The sequence below is a fragment of the Globicephala melas genome, chromosome 15, assembly GCF_963455315.2.
Source record: "Globicephala melas chromosome 15, mGloMel1.2, whole genome shotgun sequence".
NCBI lineage: Eukaryota > Metazoa > Chordata > Mammalia > Artiodactyla > Delphinidae > Globicephala > Globicephala melas.
In genome coordinates this window covers 71,576,323-71,595,364 of record NC_083328.1, presented here as the reverse complement: position 1 = coordinate 71,595,364, position 19,042 = coordinate 71,576,323, and the positions used below count along the sequence as shown (strand labels likewise).

The 19,042-nt window shown below is 48.6% G+C and overlaps 1 protein-coding gene across 3 annotated transcripts in view; it reads right to left on the bottom strand.

The window, feature by feature from the left end:
• PIGT (phosphatidylinositol glycan anchor biosynthesis class T) overlaps nucleotides 1-19,023 on the bottom strand; it is a 29,727-nt gene extending 10,704 nt beyond the window's left edge. Inside the window, exons 1-12 of one of the 3 annotated variants that reach the window (XM_060284343.1) lie at nucleotides 13,293-19,023; nucleotides 12,563-12,740; nucleotides 10,769-10,896; nucleotides 10,366-10,466; nucleotides 10,125-10,211; nucleotides 9,510-9,597; nucleotides 9,323-9,420; nucleotides 8,965-9,220; nucleotides 8,179-8,379; nucleotides 3,362-3,527; nucleotides 3,163-3,246; nucleotides 2,218-2,511 (exon numbers count right to left, since the gene is read on the bottom strand). In XM_060284343.1, the coding sequence (XP_060140326.1) occupies nucleotides 2,259-2,511; nucleotides 3,163-3,246; nucleotides 3,362-3,527; nucleotides 8,179-8,379; nucleotides 8,965-9,220; nucleotides 9,323-9,420; nucleotides 9,510-9,597; nucleotides 10,125-10,211; nucleotides 10,366-10,466; nucleotides 10,769-10,896; nucleotides 12,563-12,740; nucleotides 13,293-13,479 (1,827 nt within the window). In that variant the 5' untranslated portion in view covers nucleotides 13,480-19,023 and the 3' untranslated portion in view covers nucleotides 2,218-2,258. Of the gene's footprint in view, nucleotides 1-1,839; nucleotides 2,512-3,162; nucleotides 3,247-3,361; nucleotides 3,528-8,178; nucleotides 8,380-8,964; nucleotides 9,221-9,322; nucleotides 9,421-9,509; nucleotides 9,598-10,124; nucleotides 10,212-10,365; nucleotides 10,467-10,768; nucleotides 10,897-12,562; nucleotides 12,741-13,292 lie in introns of those variants that run through there. The other 2 variants (XM_030843550.2, XM_030843551.2) reach the window with 2 other exon arrangements.
• Between the last annotated feature and the right edge of the window lie 19 nt (nucleotides 19,024-19,042).

The window sequence follows — 19,042 nt, the reverse complement described above, 5'->3', positions numbered from 1 at the left end:
GAGATTATCACAAGTTTGGTTTTGGGGATATTGAATTTGAGATGCCTTTAGACATCCAAGTGGAGATGGCAAGTAGGCAGCTGGGTAAATGAATCTGGAATTCAGGGAGGCGGTCTAGACTAAAGATATGGGGTGCTGTCTGTACACAGATTACATAAGACATGGTAGTGGAGGGCATTTCTAGGTGCTGACTTGGCTGGGGGAATAAAAGGCAGCTAGCTAGGCCACAACTCTGTGCTCTTCTGACTTGGCAGACACCCTGCTCCACGCAGGCAGCCAAGACCACTTCCCTTATCTACCCACCTGCATTCTTATCTCGCCTACACCCTGAGTATTTACTGCTTGGAAGTAAACGAGTAAAAGCATCTTGACCCAGTTGCTTTTGCCCATGGTCTGGACTAGCTCACTCATATCACCTCCCTTCCTACACACACACACACACACACACACACACACACACACACACACACACACACACACACACACACACACACACACACACACACACACACACACACACACACACACACACACACACACACACACACACACACACACACACACACACACACACACACACACACACACACACACACACACACACGTCGTTTGTATGTTCTAGAGGCTCTTGGAAAACCTTCAGAGGTAACCTGAACAGCCCCATCTATGTTAGCTGTACAGACATGACCAATCCTACCATGTTAAAGACTGCACTCATACTTGTGGGGTTTCTAGAAAGCCCCTCACCCTACCCATCCCTACCTCTAGACCCCAGATCCCAAGCCAGAATAGCCCACACCCATTCATACATTTACGTCTGTTGACTGAGCACTTACAACTTGTCCTGAGTGCAGTCAGGTCCAGATGGAGGACAGCCCCTGTGCCTCCAGGAGGCTCCTAGTCTAATGGAAGTTAAAGGACAGTAACAGCCAGGGTGATAAGGAACATGAAAGCTAAGTCCAAGGAGGGGAGGGGCACACAGCAGCTCGGTGTATCAGGGAAGAATTCCTGGAGGAAGGAACATCTCACCTGGTTTTGTAAGTCAGAGTGAACCTAGCAGTTGAGGGGGGCATGTGGTTGGTGGAGCAGGGCATTCTGTTTGATGGGCAATCCACCAAACCACTATGATGGGAGAACTGGGGGAGGGAGGGGCAGACCACAAGTAGCTTATACAGTTGATGCCAAGTGTGTAAGAAGAAGAGACAGACGATGGGGGCAGGGCAGACATCTGCCTAAGGACTTGTTTTACAGGAATCCAGGGTTATACAACCAGGAGAGGTAGGCAGGGGTGGGCTTCAAAGCCTGTGGGTGGTCTAAGGACCACCTGCAACAGAAGCTCCAGAGGAGCCTGATAAAAACATAAAAACTCGAAGTCTAGGCTACACCCAGAACGACTGAATTCACAGGGTCTGGACCCCAGGAATCTGCACTATTTCACAAGAGCCCCAGATGATTCTAATACACAGTCTGGTTGGAAAACCACCACACGGAGTTCTTCCGTCACTCCAGCCCTACCCTTGGTGATGGGGACTGGTTCTCAGGGCTCCTAAAAGGCGCAGGATGATTCATTTTCATGGTCATGGAAATGTTGATGTAAAACACTCCCAGCCAAACCCAGGGAGTTCTGGGAATTACAGTCAGACATGGTGGGCGGGGAGGGAAGCAGGAGACGGGAAGGAATTTCTGGCAGGGGTGGGAGGAGGTAGGGGAATTTTATTTGGTTGGTTGGTTGTTTCTTTGGTGGGGAGGAGGGGATGGGGTAGGAGGTCCTGTTCAGGCACCCAGCAAACACGCCCTAGTCCCCAGCTCTTCCCAGGCCTCAGGGACAGGAGGCAAAGAACCAAGGAAACAGGCACTTTTTATTCCACACCCAGTGAACTCCACCTACCGCATGATACGAATTCCTCAGCACATCCTATTATCCAGGCCATCGTATAACAGAACTTTCTGCAGTGATGGAAACATCTGTCCTCGCTGCCCAGTACTGCAGCTGCTGATCACTTTTGGTTACCGAGCACTTGAAATGGGGCTAGTACGGCTGAGGAAGTACACTTTCAATTTCAATTAATTTCAATTCAAACACACATCTGGCTAGTGGCTACCGTCCTGATAGCGCCACTTGAGGCCCTGGCCCAATCCAGGGGTCAGCCTGGTTCAAAAACTGCCTCGGGGGAGGGCACGCGGCAGAAGCAGCCCTGGGGGTCAGTCACCACCCACCTCGGAGAGAAGCAGCAGCCCAGCTGTGAGGAGGGCGCGCCTCAGAGCGGGGGGACGCCTCGGGCACGCCGGATGAGGTTGGCCAGCCGCCTGGCCAGGCCGCCCTTGCTGGGCTCCTCAATCTGGAAGGTTCGGGTGAGGAGGTTGTAGAAGGAGCCGTAGCACACGGCCACCACTGTGCACGTGAGGCAGATGACGTTGTAGGGCATGCTGAAGTCCGGCGTGGGCAGGCTCACCAGCAGTGGCTCCGTGTAGAGCCGCACGAAGTAGCTGGAGCTGTCGGAGGCTGGGAAGCTGGGGGTTGGGAGGGAGAGGTGAGGCTGGACCGGCTGCTACCCCGCGCCGTCTCGCCACCCCCTCCTCGGACCGCACTGGGCCAGTCTTGGCAGTAAGGGTTTTCAAAGCCTTCTTAGCCTCAAAGCTCAACACAGAAATCTGATCACAGGACAGCAGCTCCGGTGCTGAGGGAGAGGGAAGGGGCCCTGCCTCCACTTGGCTGCCTTTTCCTTAGCCTTCTGGTCTCAGCCTAAAGGCCATCTCCTCAAAGCAGCCTTCCTGAATGACCCACCAGACTACTCCCCAGTGACCCTAGCAGCTCCCCTCTAGACTGAGCACAGGAAGGGCAGGGGCAAGTCTGTTTTGTTTACTGTGGTACACATGGTGCTCTCTGAAGTACCTGGCATCTGGTAAGTGCTCAATTAAATATTTGTTAAGGGAAATAATGAGTAAACTTGGGCTATACATACTGCGCTTCTCACCTATTGATTCTCCTAGAAGCTCTTTAGGATCATTCCATAAAGGCTGTACAAATATTAGAGACCACTAGGGTTTTAATTAGGACTGAGGGAACCCACTCATTACTTTGGAAGAGGCAGCATGTAGCCCCAGCCCAGCCCGCAGGAACCTGATCCTCTGTGCTGGTGTCACGGCTGAGGTCACACTTACAGGGTGTTGAAGAGGGGACTCTCTTCCCAGTCCACGGGTTGGGCGGCCACCTCGCTGGGCACGAGGGCACTGAGGACAGATGGGCTGCAGAGAAGCAGACAGATATTCTGTGAGCCGTATTCCTCACGGCTCCTCTATCAAGGGTAAGTGGCAGAGGGGGTGGGTCAGGAGGGTGGGGGCAGCAGGTCGGGGAGCCCACCTGACGTAGAAGCCGTGGTTGGGGTCCGGGGTGTACTCGGTCCACTTAAGCAGCGCCCGCTCAAACTGGATGGAGACCTTGGTGACCGAGCTGGCCGGTAGCTGAATCAGCATCTCCAGGAGGTGGGGCTGCATCCGGTCCTGGGCAGGCTGGTAGTGGATGTAACCTGGGGGAGAGGTAGGGGCCACCCATAGCTCTTTTTTTGTTAGTTAGTTAGTTATGGCTGCATTGGGTCTATGTTGCTGTGCGCAGGCTTTCTCTAGTTGCAGCGAGCGGGGGCTACTCTTCATTGCGGTGCGTGGCCTTCTCATTGAGGTGGCTTCTCTTGTTGCGGAGCACGGGCTCTAGGCGCGTGGGCTTCAGTAGTTGTGGCTCGTGGGCTCTACAGCGCAGGCTCAGTAGTTGTGGCGCACGGGCTTAGCTGCTCCGCGGCATGTGGGATCTTCCCGGACCAGGGCTCGAACCTGTGTCCCCTGCATTGGCAGGTGGATTCTTAACCACTGCGCCACCAGGGAAATCCCACCCATAGCTCTTTCCTGGGCTCAGACTACCTGCACCTCTCATCCCTACCTATCAAGGCCTTGGGGTCTGGATCGGGGTGCCCAGAAGGAGGGCTTTGGATCACAGAAGCCAGGCAGGCTCACAGGAGGGAGGAGGATCGCAGAAAAGGGAAAAGGTGTTTCCAGGGCAGCCGCCATCCCAGGACGTGTTCAACCTAATCCATCTTCACATCATGAAAACTGGGCCACCAGACATCAGGTGCCTCACGTGATGCGAAAGGCAGTCCACAGAACCACCTGGGAAGTTTTCTTGCCAAAAATATAAGACCTGAATCTAATCAAATTTCTAAATCTAACCACTGATACTCAAGAATACACAAGGGACAGGAACATGTTAAACACGGGCAAATCCAGAATGCAGAACATCCTATACAACAAATGACCCAGTTTTGCCAACAAATAAATTAAAAAAAAAAAAAGCCTGGGAACTGTTTTATAGGTTAAAGGAGATTTAAGAGTACCACACTAATCAAGACGTGAATAACAAGGGAAATGGGGGTGAGGGGGAGTGTATACGGGAGCCCTGTACTTTCTGCTCAACTTCTCTATAAACCTAAAACCTAAAAGTCTATTACCTTAAAAAAGAGAGGGAGAGAAACTTAAGAGCATATCAAGCAAATGTAATGTGACGAGGTTACTTTGGTCCAATTCAAACAAACCAACTATAAAATTATTTTCAAGAACACTGGGGAAACAGGAGTGACAATGATAGATTATATATTTGTGTACTTTAGTATTTAAAGGTGAATTGATACAATGTCTAGAATTTAAGATACTCCAGCAGAAACATAACCAAACCAATAAATAAAGGGAGAGATGAAACAAAAATGACGGGAAGCTGTGGAACAGAATAGAGAGCTCAGAAATGAACCCACACTTATATGGGCAATTAATCTATGACAAAGGAGGCAAGGATATACAATGAGGAAAAGACAGCCCCTTCAATAAATGGTACTGGTAAAACTAGATAGCTACATGCAAAAGAATCAAACTGGACTACTTTCTCACACCATATACAGAAAAAAACCTCCAAATGGATTAAAGACTTAAATGTAAAACCTGAAATGATAAAACTTCTAGAAGAAAACATAGGCAGTATGCTCTTTGACCTGGCAATATTTTGGGGGGTATGTCTCCTCGGGCAAGGAAAACAAAAGCAAAAATAAACAAATGAGGTTACATTAAATTAAAAAGCTTCTGCACAGCAAAGGAAACTATCAACAAAATGAAAAGACAGCCTACTGAATGGGAAAGGTATTTGCAAACGATATATCCGATACAGGGTTAATATGCAAACTATACAAAGAACACATACAACTCAACATAAAAAAAAAAACCCAAAATTACAAACTGGGCAGAGGACCTGAACAGACATTTTTCCAAAGAAGGCATACAGATGGCCAACAGGCACACAAAAAAATGTTCAACATCACTGATCATCAGGGAAATGCAAATCAAAACCACAATGAGATTATCACCTCACACATGTCAGAATGGCTGTCATCAAAAAGACAGCAAACAGGGACTTCCCTGGTGGCACAGTCGTTAAGAATCCACCTGCCAATGCAGGGGACATGGGTTCGAGCCCTGGTCTGGGAAGATCCCACGTGCTGTGGAACGACTAAGCCCATGCACCACAACTACTGAGCCTGTGCTCTAGAGCCCACGAGCCACAACTACTGAGCCCAGGTGCCACAACTGCCGAAGCCTGTGACCCACAACAACTGAGACCACAAGCCACAACTACTGAGCCCGTGAGCCACAGCTACTGAAGCCCATGTGCCTAGAGCCCATGCTCCGCAACAAGAGAAGCCACCGCAATGAGAAGCCCGCGCACTGCAATGAAGAGTAGCCGCCACTTACCACAACTAGAGAAAAGCCCGTGTGCAGCCACAAAGACCCAACGCAGACAAAAAAAAGAAAAAAAAAAAAAACGACAACAAATGACAAGTGTTGGTGAGTATGTGGAGAAAAGGGAACCCCGGTGCACTGCACTGGGAACGTAAATTGGTGTAGCCACTATGGAAAACAGCAGGGAGAGTCCTCAAAAAACTAAAAATAGAACGACCATACAATCCAGCAATTCCACTCATGGGTATTTATCTGAAGAAAATGAAAACATTAATTCAAAAAGATATATGCACCCCAACGTTTACTGAAACATTATTCACAATAGTCAAGATATGGAAACAACATACGTGCCCATCGATAGACAAATGGATAAAGAAGATGTGGTACATATAAACAATGGAATATTAGCCATAAAAAAGAAGGAAATCTCGACATTTGCAACAACGTGGAAGGACCTAGAGGATCTTACACTAAGTGAGATAAATCAGACAAATACTGTATGATATCACTTATATGTGGACTCTAAAAAATAAAAACAAATGAACGAACATAACCAAACAGAAACAGTCAGAGATACAGAGAACAAACAGGTGGTTGCCAGAGGCTGGGGGGGTGGGGGGCGAGGAGAGAAATAGGTGAGGGAGGGTAAGAGGTACAAATTTTCAGTTGCAAAATAAATGAATCACAGGTATGAAATGCACAGTGTGGGGAATATAGTCAATAACTACGTATAATATTTGTATGGTGACAGATGGTAACTAGACTTATCATGACGGTGATTTTGAAATGTACAGAAACACTAAATCACTATGTTATGCACCAGGAACTAACATAGTGTTATAGGTCAATTATACTTCAAAAATAAACAAAAAAGGGGACTTCCCTGGTGGTCCAGTGGCTAAGGCTCCGCGCTCCCAATGCAGGGGGCCCGGGTTCCATCCCTGGTCAGGGAACTAGACCCCACATGCCGCAACTAAAGGTCCTGCATGCCGCAATGAAGATCCCGCACACGGCAACAAAGATCCCGCGTGCCGCAACTAAGACCCACTGCAGCCAAATAAATAAATAAATTTAAAAAATAAAGAAATAAACGAACTCATAGAAAAAGAGATCAGATTTGTGGTTACTAGAGGTGAGGGGTAGGGGGAAGGGGAATTGGATGAAGGCAGTCAAAAGGCACAATCTTCGAGTTCTAAGATAAGAATTAGGAAAAAAAAAAAAAAGAATTAGGGATGTCATGTACCACGTGGTAAATATAATAGGCACTGTTGTGCATTATGTATGAAAGCTGTTATGAGTAAATTCTAAGAGTCCTCATCACAAGGAAAAAACAATTTTTTTCCTATTTCTTTAATTCTGTATCTGTACAAGATGGTGGGTGTTCACTAAACTTACTGTGGTCATCATTTCATGATAGATGTAAGTTAAATAAGTATGCTGAACACCTTGAACTTATAATGTGCTATATGTCAATTATATCTCAATAAAACTGGAAGAAAGACATCAACAACAACAACAAACAAAAAATAGTGTATGAAGCTGGAGACCGCTGAGGCTGGATAATGGGTACATGGGGGGTTCATTACACTATTCCATTTGGGTATGCGTTTGAAATTTTCCAGAGCGAACGGTTAAAAAAACAAAAGAAACAAACAAAAAAACCCCGAAAATCCTACAAAATACATTGGTAGGATGTTCGAAGTAGAGATTTTGAAGGTGGTACAGATAGTGGACATGAAAATAAGTAAAACTATTAACCACAGGCTTGAAAATATGGTAAACAACAGAGGGGTTTAGAGAAGATTGTAAGTCTAGCTGTTTGGGATGTGCTGTAACCTCTTCCTAGGAAGTCGTCTTCTGTATTACTAGTCTCCCTCCACTCCAAACGAAAACAAGTGCTTTTGTGCTATGCCTGGCATCTCTTAGAAAGCACTCAGTAAATATTAACTCTTCCTTAGAAAAATAATAGAAAATAAAAACAAATTTTAAAAATCACACCTCTTTACCCCACCCGAGGAAGCAAAACCATCTATTCCAGCTGTTATCTTCTTTGTTTCCAGTACTCTGTTTTTCTTGCTAACCCATTCTCCACCTGAAAGAGCCTATGAATCATCAGAAAACAAAAACATGTGCCCAGAGCACCAGGAAGCAAATGAAAAAGATATGGAAACTCCTGCCCTTATCAAGTCCTATTAAGAGTCACCAGAACTACGTGGTTTAACTCTTTTGGCTTTATAAATACTTCCAGATCTGGCATTGGTGAGGTTACCCTTTCCATTTCTCAAACTATTCCTAACTCGTGATGCCTGTGTAGACTGCCAAGGCACTTCCGGAATGACGCTGAGAACTGAGGCTTTGGGGGACCTGGAGGGGAGGTGGGGGGCTGGGTCGGGACTCGGCACTTACTTGGTTTGTTCTCCTTGCCCTTGGAGGTGATGGTGAGGGTGTGCACGTACAGCCGCAGGTACCAGGGCACAGTGTCCAGCAACAGCACGGGGAAGGCCCGGTACGGGTGGGTGTTATACAGCAGTGTGCTCAGCTCCCCGTTATGCAGCCCGTAGCCGCTCACGTACCGCTGGGCGTACAGGAAGGGCGTGGGTGGGGCCTCTGTTCAGAGAAAAGTCAACAGTTAACCACTCCTTTAAAAAAAAAAAAAAAAGCATCATTCCCCACCTTCACTCCCTGGGCCAGGTTCAGAGTCTCAAAGCCAAGGAGGGGGAGGGGGTAATGCTTTGCATTCAGAACTGGGAAACCTGCATTCTGGAACCATCCCTGGCTTCCCCAACCCACAGCAATGATAACAGAATTACTAATATTTACTAAGTACTTATACAGGCCGAGCTCTGTGCCCCCAAACCAAGTGCTCCTCACGATATTTCACATTTTTCCTTGGTAACACTGAACATAATCACAATTGTTTGATGCCTGCTTCAACTATCAGATATTAATGTTGCTCGAAAGCAGGGTACTTCTGTCTTCAAAAAAAATTTTGTTGACTGAATGAATGAATGCATGATTGACCTCCATGTTTTCCATTAATTACCTCACCTGATCCGCTAGGTATTACTGTCCCCGCTTTCAAGACGAGGCAGTAAGGTTAGGAACCTGCCAAGGGCACAGAGCTTAGAAGAGGTGGAGTTAGAATCAGGACGTCTGACTCAAGAGTTCTGGGTCTAAACACAAGCCTGTTACCTCGCGGTGAAGAGGCAGGACTGTGAGTCTTCCCCACGAGCTGAACCCTCTGTAGCCTATGGGGGCTGCGGCTGCCCACCTCCCACCCACCATTCCCTGGGGGTCTCTTCCACTTGAGCTGGAGGTTGAGGCTGCGCGAGCTGTTGATCACGGCCGTGTCCAGCAGGTCGTAGACGGCATAGGTCTTCCGGGTGCCCAGGACGACGTCCTGGTACGTGGTGAGCGGGGCCGGGTACACCTCCAATGTCTCATTGTCCTGGGGACACAACGGCAGGGCTGAGAAGCGAGCGGAGGGGCAGGCTGGTCTTGGGGGCTGGGGTGGGGCGATGTGTGTGGCTGGAGGCCTTAGTCTTAGTACCTGGCTATAGTTGGTGACGTCCACATAGACTCGGCTCTCCGAAGCCAGGGGGCAGGGTTCTGTGAGGGTTCGGGAGAACATCCGAAAGAGGGACCAGTCTGAGGAGCAGAGAGAGGGGTTGAGCAGGGGCGGGACTAGGCCTGCTCCACGTAGATGGGGTGGGGCTGGCAGTGGGTGGGCAGCTTACCTTGCTTCCCCTGCCCCGTGACGAAGGCATCAAATACAACGGACAGGGTCTGCCTCAGCTCCCAGGAGATGCTGGCACAGCGTGCATCCTACCACGAGGGCCAGAAGGCAGCAGTGAGGACCTGCCACTCCCCCAGCCGCACAGCCCCAGGGACTACTACCCGGACTCAGTCCCTTGTCCATCCTGTACCTCCCCATCCATCAGTTTGCTACCACCCACTACCGAGCACTTGCCCTCGTGCCGGCAGCTTAACGCGCATCACTGGGATGAACCATCGCCGACAACCAGAGGAACTGATACTACTATTATTCTCATTTGACAGATGAGAAAACCAGGGAACTAAAATGACTCACTCAAGGTCAAGTCAGCTGGTGAGTGGCTGAGCTAGCAGCTGCACCCGCATGGCTATCACTCTTAACCACGACGGAGACTGAGTGAATGCTTGCCAGGCAACCACTCGGTTTCCTGGGTGCGTGGCCAGTGCCCTGACTCATCATCATCACATCTCCCACTGACTACTGGCTCAGCCCTCGGTAGACACTGGGCTATGTGCTTTACCTGCACCTTCTCTCAGAGCCCCTGGATGGCCCCCATCGCCTGTTCCCCGTGACTTACTCTGCAAACAGGGCGGATATGCACTGCCTGGGAGTGGTAGCTCGTGTGAAACAGGCGATCAGCCTTCAGCAGCACAGAGAGGCCTGCCTGGAGGAGGTGGCAAGAGAGAAAACGTCAGTGTCCCACACGGCAGGGCACCCGGGCATGGGGCCGAGGTTATCTGTCAGGCAGTGAGGGGGCATCTGCCGACTCCATCCACTCTCTGGGGCTCCCACCTACATTGAGGCCCCTCTGGCCTCACCTTGGAACTGCAGGGCAAGAGCTTCTTCCACGGGGTGAGATTCTCAGTGCAGACGACCTCCCGAGGCAGCACCGCATAGCGCAGGAAGGAGTGATCTGTGCCTGAGAGATGGAAGCCTGTCTGGGGAGGCTTTCGGGGCGCCCCTCCTCAGGACCCACACATACTCTCTAGTACCACCGCCCTAACAGTGTCAGCTCAGGGGGAAGCGGGGAGGACACCCTCCTCCCTTTGGGAGAAGGCAATGCGGAGACAGCAGAGTCTTGGGAAACCTTCCTCTGGGGCCTGCACACCCAGGGGATTTATGACCTGGCCCTGCTGAGGAAGAAGGAAGCAGAGGGGAAAGGAGGCAAAGGCTTGGGTAGGAGGAACAGGAAGAAGGAAGGGGCCGTGGAGGCTGTCTCACCATTGGCCAGCCCCAGGGGTTTGAAGGAGGCGCTGGGCGTGACTGTGTTGGTGGAGTCAATGAAGTTGAGAGAGGCGCAGAAGATCCCCGAGAGGACGTTACTGAGCTCCTTCCAGGACTTATCCACACTAAACGGAGACACAAACCCACTCACTGTCCCAGGGCTGCGTCTGCTTCCTCACTCCCCTCTGGACACCCCTGCATCCCCAGAGGCCTCTGCTTGGGTGGTTCCTCCTCCCGCCTAGTAATGCCCTCCTAACTCCTCTCTGCTCCCCTTCGAAGAGGTTCCCTCCTCCAGGAAGCCTTGCCGCCCTCCTCAACCACAGCCTCCTCCTGGGCTGCTGCAGTTCTGACCATCCGAGCCTCTCACCAGGGTCCTCCTGGGAAATGGCTGGGTGGCAACAGCATCTCGTCCTAAGCATCTTTTCTCCTCAACTAGGCTGTGAGCAACCTGAGGACAGGGAGCAAGTCTGGGTCACCCACGTACCTCCCACAATGCTATGCAAAACGCCCCACACGCCAGAGGCTGAGATCAGCTCACTGATCCAACCTGAGGTGTGCTCAGCTGGGCAAAACGACATACTTCCCTGTGAAAACCCTGGGTGAGTCCTGGTTCTACGCTCAGGGTTGGGAAGTCTTACATCTACAGAGGCTCACTGAGCAAGGGAAAACAAGCATTCTAGGACCCCACAGAAACATCAAATTAAATTAGACTTTTTTCTTAGAGAAATACCAAAACAGATTTGCTCTTTATACTAATAACAGAATAAAACTAGAATTCTGCACATCACCTCCATATTATAGGTAATTATGAGGGGAGACAGTGACAGCAGAGCAGATGGGACAAAAGGCAAAGAAGCCAGGGTTCAGACAAGAGAGGAAGCCTTGGCTACTGTGGGGTTTGCTCCTCATTTGACATCACCTTAGAGCTGTCCTGGGGGTTTTCAATAGTCCTCTGTTCAGAGCTTTCCAATTGCTCCAATCCTTAGGCCTCAAATAAAGATTGCAAACTGGAAGCCTGAAAGCTCTACCCAAAACCATAGCCATGTTTCATTTGACGTGCACAACATTAACCCATGTGGCATTTCTTAAATTTTTTAATTACTTGCTGATACTTAAACTTGCCAATTTTCACATTAAAATCCAGATTGCTGGTAACTCGTTAAAAATGAGAGTATCTGACGACCCTAGGCCCCTATTCCCACGTGGCAACAATCCATAGGATTGAGTAGCAGCTGTCCTCCCAAGCTCTGCCATAGGCCTCATCACTCCCTATTCTGACTCCAATTTTTTTTTTTTAATCATACACGTGCTACTGATTTCCCACAGTCGGATTAAGAGGATACTGTGGTCCAACCACAGTACCTAACCACCTCCCTCCGCCCCGCAAATAAAAGCAATTTTTCTAATACAGAGATCTGGTGTCTTGTAGGCCAATTCTAGCCCACATATACTTTGTTTGGCCCTTGTGGCATTTTGTTATTATTATGTGAATGAATGTCTTTTAAAAGGCTGTCCAGTTTGCCACAGCTTCCTACTGCCTTACATCTAAGTAAGCTTCACATATTTGTTATCTACATCTGTAGATATACACATACGCTACCTCAGGTCTGGAAGTATTAGGGGAAGGAAGTATATTCAGCCAAGAATGCCACTACGTCATAATATTTCTTACTTCCAACGCCATATTTACCCCCATGGAACTGCTGCCCCCAGGGGCAGTAGCAGGAGGACACCACCTGCCCTGCCATGTTCCCAGCACAGCCTGCCACAGCCCTCAAGGTGGGCACTCACTCAGTGACGGTGTCTTGGAACCAGGCCCACAGCTCTGCACCTGATGGGGCCTGCAAGAAGGGTGTCCCCCAGTATCGAGTCCTCCAGAAGCCTTGGGTTAAGGACAGGTGCAGCTCCCGTAGAGAATACTTGGAGATCAACTGCCCCAGTGCTTTGGGGAAGAGCCTATAATGAGATACTGGAGAAGGAGGTGCAGGTGAGTGATGATCCTGGAGGGAGGGTTCTCAGCCACCCCAAAGAGACAATACACCCCAGTTCTGGGGTCAGAGGAATCTAGATTCCTGACCAGACTCAGTCACTTACAAGTGATGTGATCTTGGACAGGTGCCTTACCTCTCTATATCTCCAATTTCTTCCTTGTAACCATTCACAGAACTTATCACCGTGCTCAGCACCCACGATAAACCGTAACCGTCAATAGCATCATCATCAGTGTTGTCAACAGAGGGTTTTAACTAAATGTTTAGAGTGGCAGCCTGGAGCTGCAGAGAGAGCACTGGACTAGAAGTCAGGAAGAGTCACTGCTCCTCTCCGGGGCTCAGTTTCTTCACTGGTATAACGGAATTCTTCAAAAACTATCCCATCCTTCTACAAGGACCATCTGTGTCAGGCCCCAAGCCCAGGGACCAGAACCTCACCCAAGGATCAGTCCTCGCCCCCAAGGCTAGCCTCCACCCCACTCCCAGCAGGTGCCACAGATATCTTTCTCCCGTCAGTGTCCTCTTCTCACCTTCTTCCCGCTGCAGCTCCGAATCCCAGCGCGTGCGGAACTGGAATGTGGCGGCTACGTCCCCAGAAGGCAGCGGGGTGATGACGAGCTCCTCCCGCAGGCTGTCGCGTGGGGGCTCCGTCTGGCCCCAGACGCCCGGCCCGAGAAGCAGCAGCACCAACAGAGAAAGCAGCGCTGCCGCCGCCATAGCTGCGGCTGTTTCCGCCTCCCAATGGCCCCGCCCCCGCGAAAGGCCGGCTTCCAATAGGAAGAGCGTTTGAGAAGCGACTTCCGGTGCCGTCCCGGAAGCCGGGGTGCGGCTACGACAGCGACTGCCAGGATAGGCCTTTGAAGGGCTGCTGGGTGTGAAGGGGCGCTGATAGGGCACAAAGGGCAGTGGGCACGTGGCGTGGCTGGGACCTGGATTGAGGACCCCCCCTTCCCCACGACAAAGTTCTTAATAATACCGACCGCCATTGTGCCTCCGTGATAGTTGAAGAAACAGACTGAAAAATTATTACTTTTGCAAGGTCACACTGCCAGGCTCCTGTCTCCCTGAGCTTCGTGTCTCTATTTGCCCTGTCCTAAGCCTAGCCAAGAACTTTACTGCAAAACCCTCAAATAACTCACCCTTTTATTATGAAAAATTTCAAACATACAACAAAGTTGAAAGGATGAATACCTGTTAAAATGAACATCTGTATCCGCATCACCCAGATTCCACTATTAACATGTTACTGCACTTGTTTTATCACATATCAGCTTCTATCTCCCCCAATTCATCTTATGTTTTGATGCATTTCAAAGAAATTTCAGACATAAGGACACTTCCCCTTAAATGGTTCAGCATGCATATCATTAACTAGAGTTCCATAGCTGTTTACATTTTTCTTTTGGTGTAAAATTTACAAACAATGAAATGCTCAACTCTGAGGTGCACATTCATTGAGTTCAACAAATGGATACACCTGTGTAACTCTTCAAGATATGTTTGGAAAATCCCTGAAAGTTGGCTAATGCCCCTTGCCAGGCAATGTCTGTGACCCCTGCCTTCCAGATGCAACCACTGTTCTGATTTTTCTCCAGAAAATGGATTAATCTGTTCTAGAGCTTCGTATAGATGAAATCATCATATAGTATGTGTACTTTTTTTGTAAAAGGCTTCTTTCATGGGAAGAATGTTTTGGAGAATCATTCATGTTTTTGCATGTATCAGCAGTGTGTGTCTTTTCATTTCTGTGTAGTAGTCATACATTGTCTGAATATACCATAGTTTATCTGCTCTCCTGTCCATGTACACCTGAGCTCTTTCAAGTTTTTAGTTCTTATGAGCTAGGCTGCTATACAAGTTTCTTTGTAGGCATATGCTTACATTTCTTTTAGGTAAATATTTAGGAGTGGTCAAAGAATAGGTATATGTTTAATTTTACAAGAAACTGCTAGATCTTTCTCCAAAACATGTCATTTCATACTTGTACCAACAATGTATGAGAGTCCCCATTGCTCCACATCCTGGTGAACATTTAATTTGCGGGGCTTTTTCGTTTTTGCCACGTGGGCGTGTTTGTAGTAGTATCTCATTATGGTTTTAATTTGCATTTCCGTGGTACCTAGTGATGTTGAACAGCTTTTCATGTGCTTCTTGGCCATTCATATCTTTTTTGCGAAAGATCTGTTAAAATCTTTTTCCACCTCTCCCCTTTTGTGCTGACTTGAGTTGTAGGAGTTCCAAGCAATTCCTGCTTTGGTTTTTCCACCTGCCCAATGGGGTACACATTCAAGAAGGATTTTATAGAGTCTTTTGGTAAAACTGACAACCATCTGGCTCTGAAGAACCAGAGATTTGGTGTCTGCCGGGTCTGCCTAGATATACCCCTGACCAACTGGAGAGGAAGTGTCAAAAAGACGTCTTTGTCTCATTATGCTCTCATTCTACTTACATCCAGTGTTCCTGCCCCACTAGACATGGAATAGAAGGAAGGCCACGAGCTTAGATGTCAGACAGACGTGGGTTCAAATCCCCACACCAGCCTTTAATCCATATGAGCATGAGCAACCTGAGTGCCACTCTTCCTGCTCTGTAAAACAGATAAACCTGCTTTCAGGGTTGTTGTAAGGATCAGAAATCAGGTACATGTAGAATCTGGAATGTAGTAAGTGCTTAATAGCCTCAACTAACCTTTACTCCAAGAGCTCTATGAGGCAGGCACTATTATCTCCATCTTACAGATGAGTAAACTGAGTACAGAAACTGAGATAATTGCCTAAGATCACAGTGAGTGATGGAGCCAGAACTCGAGTCCACACTATCAACTTCAAAAACAAATTTTTTAAGGGAGTTGCTGTTATGATTATGATTACCTTGTACTTCTATGCTTTGTTTCCTTTTGAAATTGCCTGTCCCCATCACTCAAGACCCAGCCACCCCCAGAGAAGACCTGCCTTCTCCCTCTCTAGTGTGCTACAGCCCACATTATAGTTCCATTATCTGTGGCCATGTCTCTTCCTGGAAGAGCTCTTGGCCACCTTAGTGTTTCTGTTACATAAGCAAGGAGGCTAGCACATAGTGGGGGCTCAGTAATATTTGAATGAACAAACAAGAAAATATCATAACACCGTTCCATGTTGTCCCCACACCGCCATACTGTTCACAGTATCAAGTTCTGTGCACCCCTGGGGACTACTACAGTGTGAGCCGTCCTGGGAATCTTCCCCTGAGATGTGGTCCCTCCTATTTCCTCCACAGCACAGGATTCTACAGGAGGAGTCTGTCTTCTTCCCTCCTCTCAAGAGTCTATGACAAGTCTATGCAATGGACAGAAGACACCACACTGTGGCTTGGAGACTGATAGCTGGGCTGCTTGCCTCGGAGTTGGAGCCAAATCATCCCCCATCTCCAAGGGCCCTGTGTGGCCTCAAATAAAACAGTCAGCTGGAGATGCTGGCTCTGGCTCTGAAGGCCAGCCAAGCCCCTGTGGTTTGGCAGAAGAAGAGGTCATTGTCCAAACAGGAAGTGGTCCTGGGGTCTCAGCTGACCCTAGATTTTCCCAGGCGGGGCTGGGGCTCATAGCAGCTGAACTGGAGGCTCCCCGTAGGCTCACAAACAATTCCACCTCTCCAGAGGGCTGCCGATCCCTCTCCCTGGACAGGCTCCCTGCCCCAGACCCCACAGATCTTAGCATTGTGTGCCTGGGGTTGTTGACATGCTGACAGCAACCAAGCTAGGCTAGCATCCCATCATTCACCTTGGAGGAGAATGGGGAGATCCCAGGAGCTGAGAAGCCCTCAGAGCTGACCTGTGGATATTATGGGGTGCACCCCAGGAGAAGGCTCAGCCGCAGTCAGACCGGAGGCTGAGCCTCGCTACTCCAAAGGAAGGGACAAGAGGACAAAGAACAAGAGGGCGGAGACCATGTCTTCTGTGTGCAGCAAAGTCATTGGCAACCAGAAAAACCACAAAATTTAACATGAGGCCGGGCCCTGGCCCAGCACAGTGGATGATCTCAACTTGGACACAGACACTTTTAGACAAAAGGAACACAGAACTCCCACAAGTTTTTCAGTAGCGCTAGGAAAAGCACTTAAGAACTGTCACTTACAATGGCCTCCTACAGGGGTGGAAGCAAAATGGGGCTATTGGGAAGACTGCACCCCTGTCACTCAGCCTGGATGGTACAAAGAGCTTTGGGATTTAGGCCGAAGGTCACTGACTCCATGGATGGTTTGATGTATGAAGGGAGGTGGAATGATTTAGTTTTTCTAATATGAAAAATGACTTGATGTTCCTTAAGGCTAGGTCCTATAACCCTCCTTTTATTCCAGTCTCTCCCTGGGCAAGCTCACTTGCACCCATACCTAAACTTACCTCCTACGTACTGATAAGTCACCTACTGATTTTCCAGCCCAATCCTCTGATCTACATTCCACTCTCATGCGTCCAAGTGCCTACTCAAAATGTCCTCTTGGTCTCAAAAGCAACTCGAACTCAACATGTCCAAAACCCAATTTATGGCCTCTTCCCCAAACCTAGTGCTCTCCTAAACTCCCCATCTGGATGAAGAACCCTCCAAATTATCCTGCAGCACAGGGCAGAAGCAAGGGTGGCACCCCTGAGCCCGTCCTCTCTCACACCTACCTATGAAAATAGTTTGAAATTTGCCTCCCCGATATCTCTCCATTCCTTCCACTTTTCTACAGCCGCCCCACCTCCACGCTATTCCATTTTTACCTAGATGGCTACAATCATCTCCTGGCTTCCAGGCATCCATTCTGGTCCCCTCCAATCAGTACATCTCTACCAGGAGTCCTTGCACCCATTCTCCTCCTAAACTACTCCTACTCCACTTTCAGATCTCAGCTCAAAACCACTTCCTCCAGGCAAACACCTCTTGACCTCTCTTAATAGGCTATTAACTCCTTCCTAGCACTAGTCCTGGTTGCAGTTTTACATTTGGGTCCCCAATAGACCCTGAACTCCATAAGAGCAGGATGGGGTCTTTTTTTTTTCTTTTTTTGTGCCACTACCACATTCCCAAGGCCAAGCTCAGTGTCTTACACATGTTAACACTGACATTTAATATTTATTGAATGAATGTCATTTATTTGCTCATACCCTGCCTCAACCCAGTTAAGCTAATCATCACCACTATCTTCTAGGCCACCGTTGTCTCTTGCCTGGATTACTGTGTTACGTCTGTCTGGAGCCTGTCCTCTTCCAGTATGTTCTCTACACTGCAGCCAGAATTATCTTTTTAGGAAGCAACATCAACCACTTGTAATCCTTCATTACTCCCAATAAAGTTCAAAGTCGTAACGTGTAAACTGCTAGTTATCTACCCAATGACTGCTGTCCCCTTGTTTCTCAGTAACATAACCCTGATTTTATCAAGACAGCAGTGTGTCCTACCAAAGGACTACCCCAGCCTCTGCAGTAGCCAGGGTGCTTCTGAGAGGTCTGACAGGAAGTATAGGAATCAGACGCATTGGTAATTGAAACTTGAAGGGTTATTGTCTTTCCAAACGCCAGAATTTCCTTTCTTCTAGATAATGTTGTGTCCCTAAGTCTATAAAACATCTGTAAATGAAACATCCCTCAGGTTACCAAGTTCTGGCCAATGAGATGTAAGTGGACGCTATTGGTTAGAACTTCCAGGAATGCTTGTCGAGGTGGGACTCGGCAGCAGGTCGGGCCTTTTTTGCCCATCCTTAATCTCTTCTCCTTCTTTCCACCAGCTTCAGAGACATGATGGCTGGGGCCTCAACAGCCATTTCAGCCATGAGGTGTCAATGAGAATTCCAGCCATGGGCCTTAGATGGCTGCACAAAAAGAGCCAAGAAGGACCCTGGTGTCCAATAACTGTGGAGCGACCACATCGCCCTGCGCTTTGGACTTCCTTTACATGAGGAAACCAGGTTTATACCTTAAGTCACTGGTATTTTACTAGCAAACTGAAACTTGATACAGGCTTCAAAGCGTTTTACGACCTGACCTTTGTCAATCTTGCCTCTCCCTTCATCTGCTCAAATTCAACAATTCAGTCAAGCTGAATGTTTTTCAGCTCCTCGGGACTTTTCTCTCCATTTAAAGTCTTTCCAAGCTGCTCTTTCTGCCTGGGTTACAGCCCCACCTGGCTAACTCCTCCTCAGCCTCTGCAACCCAGCTTAAAAGTCACCTCTTCAACGACCATAAAAGCCAGGTTAAGATGCCCATTTTCTGGTAACAGAACAGTTCCTCGGCATGCTACTTATTACGCTGTGAATTGTGGTGCTGA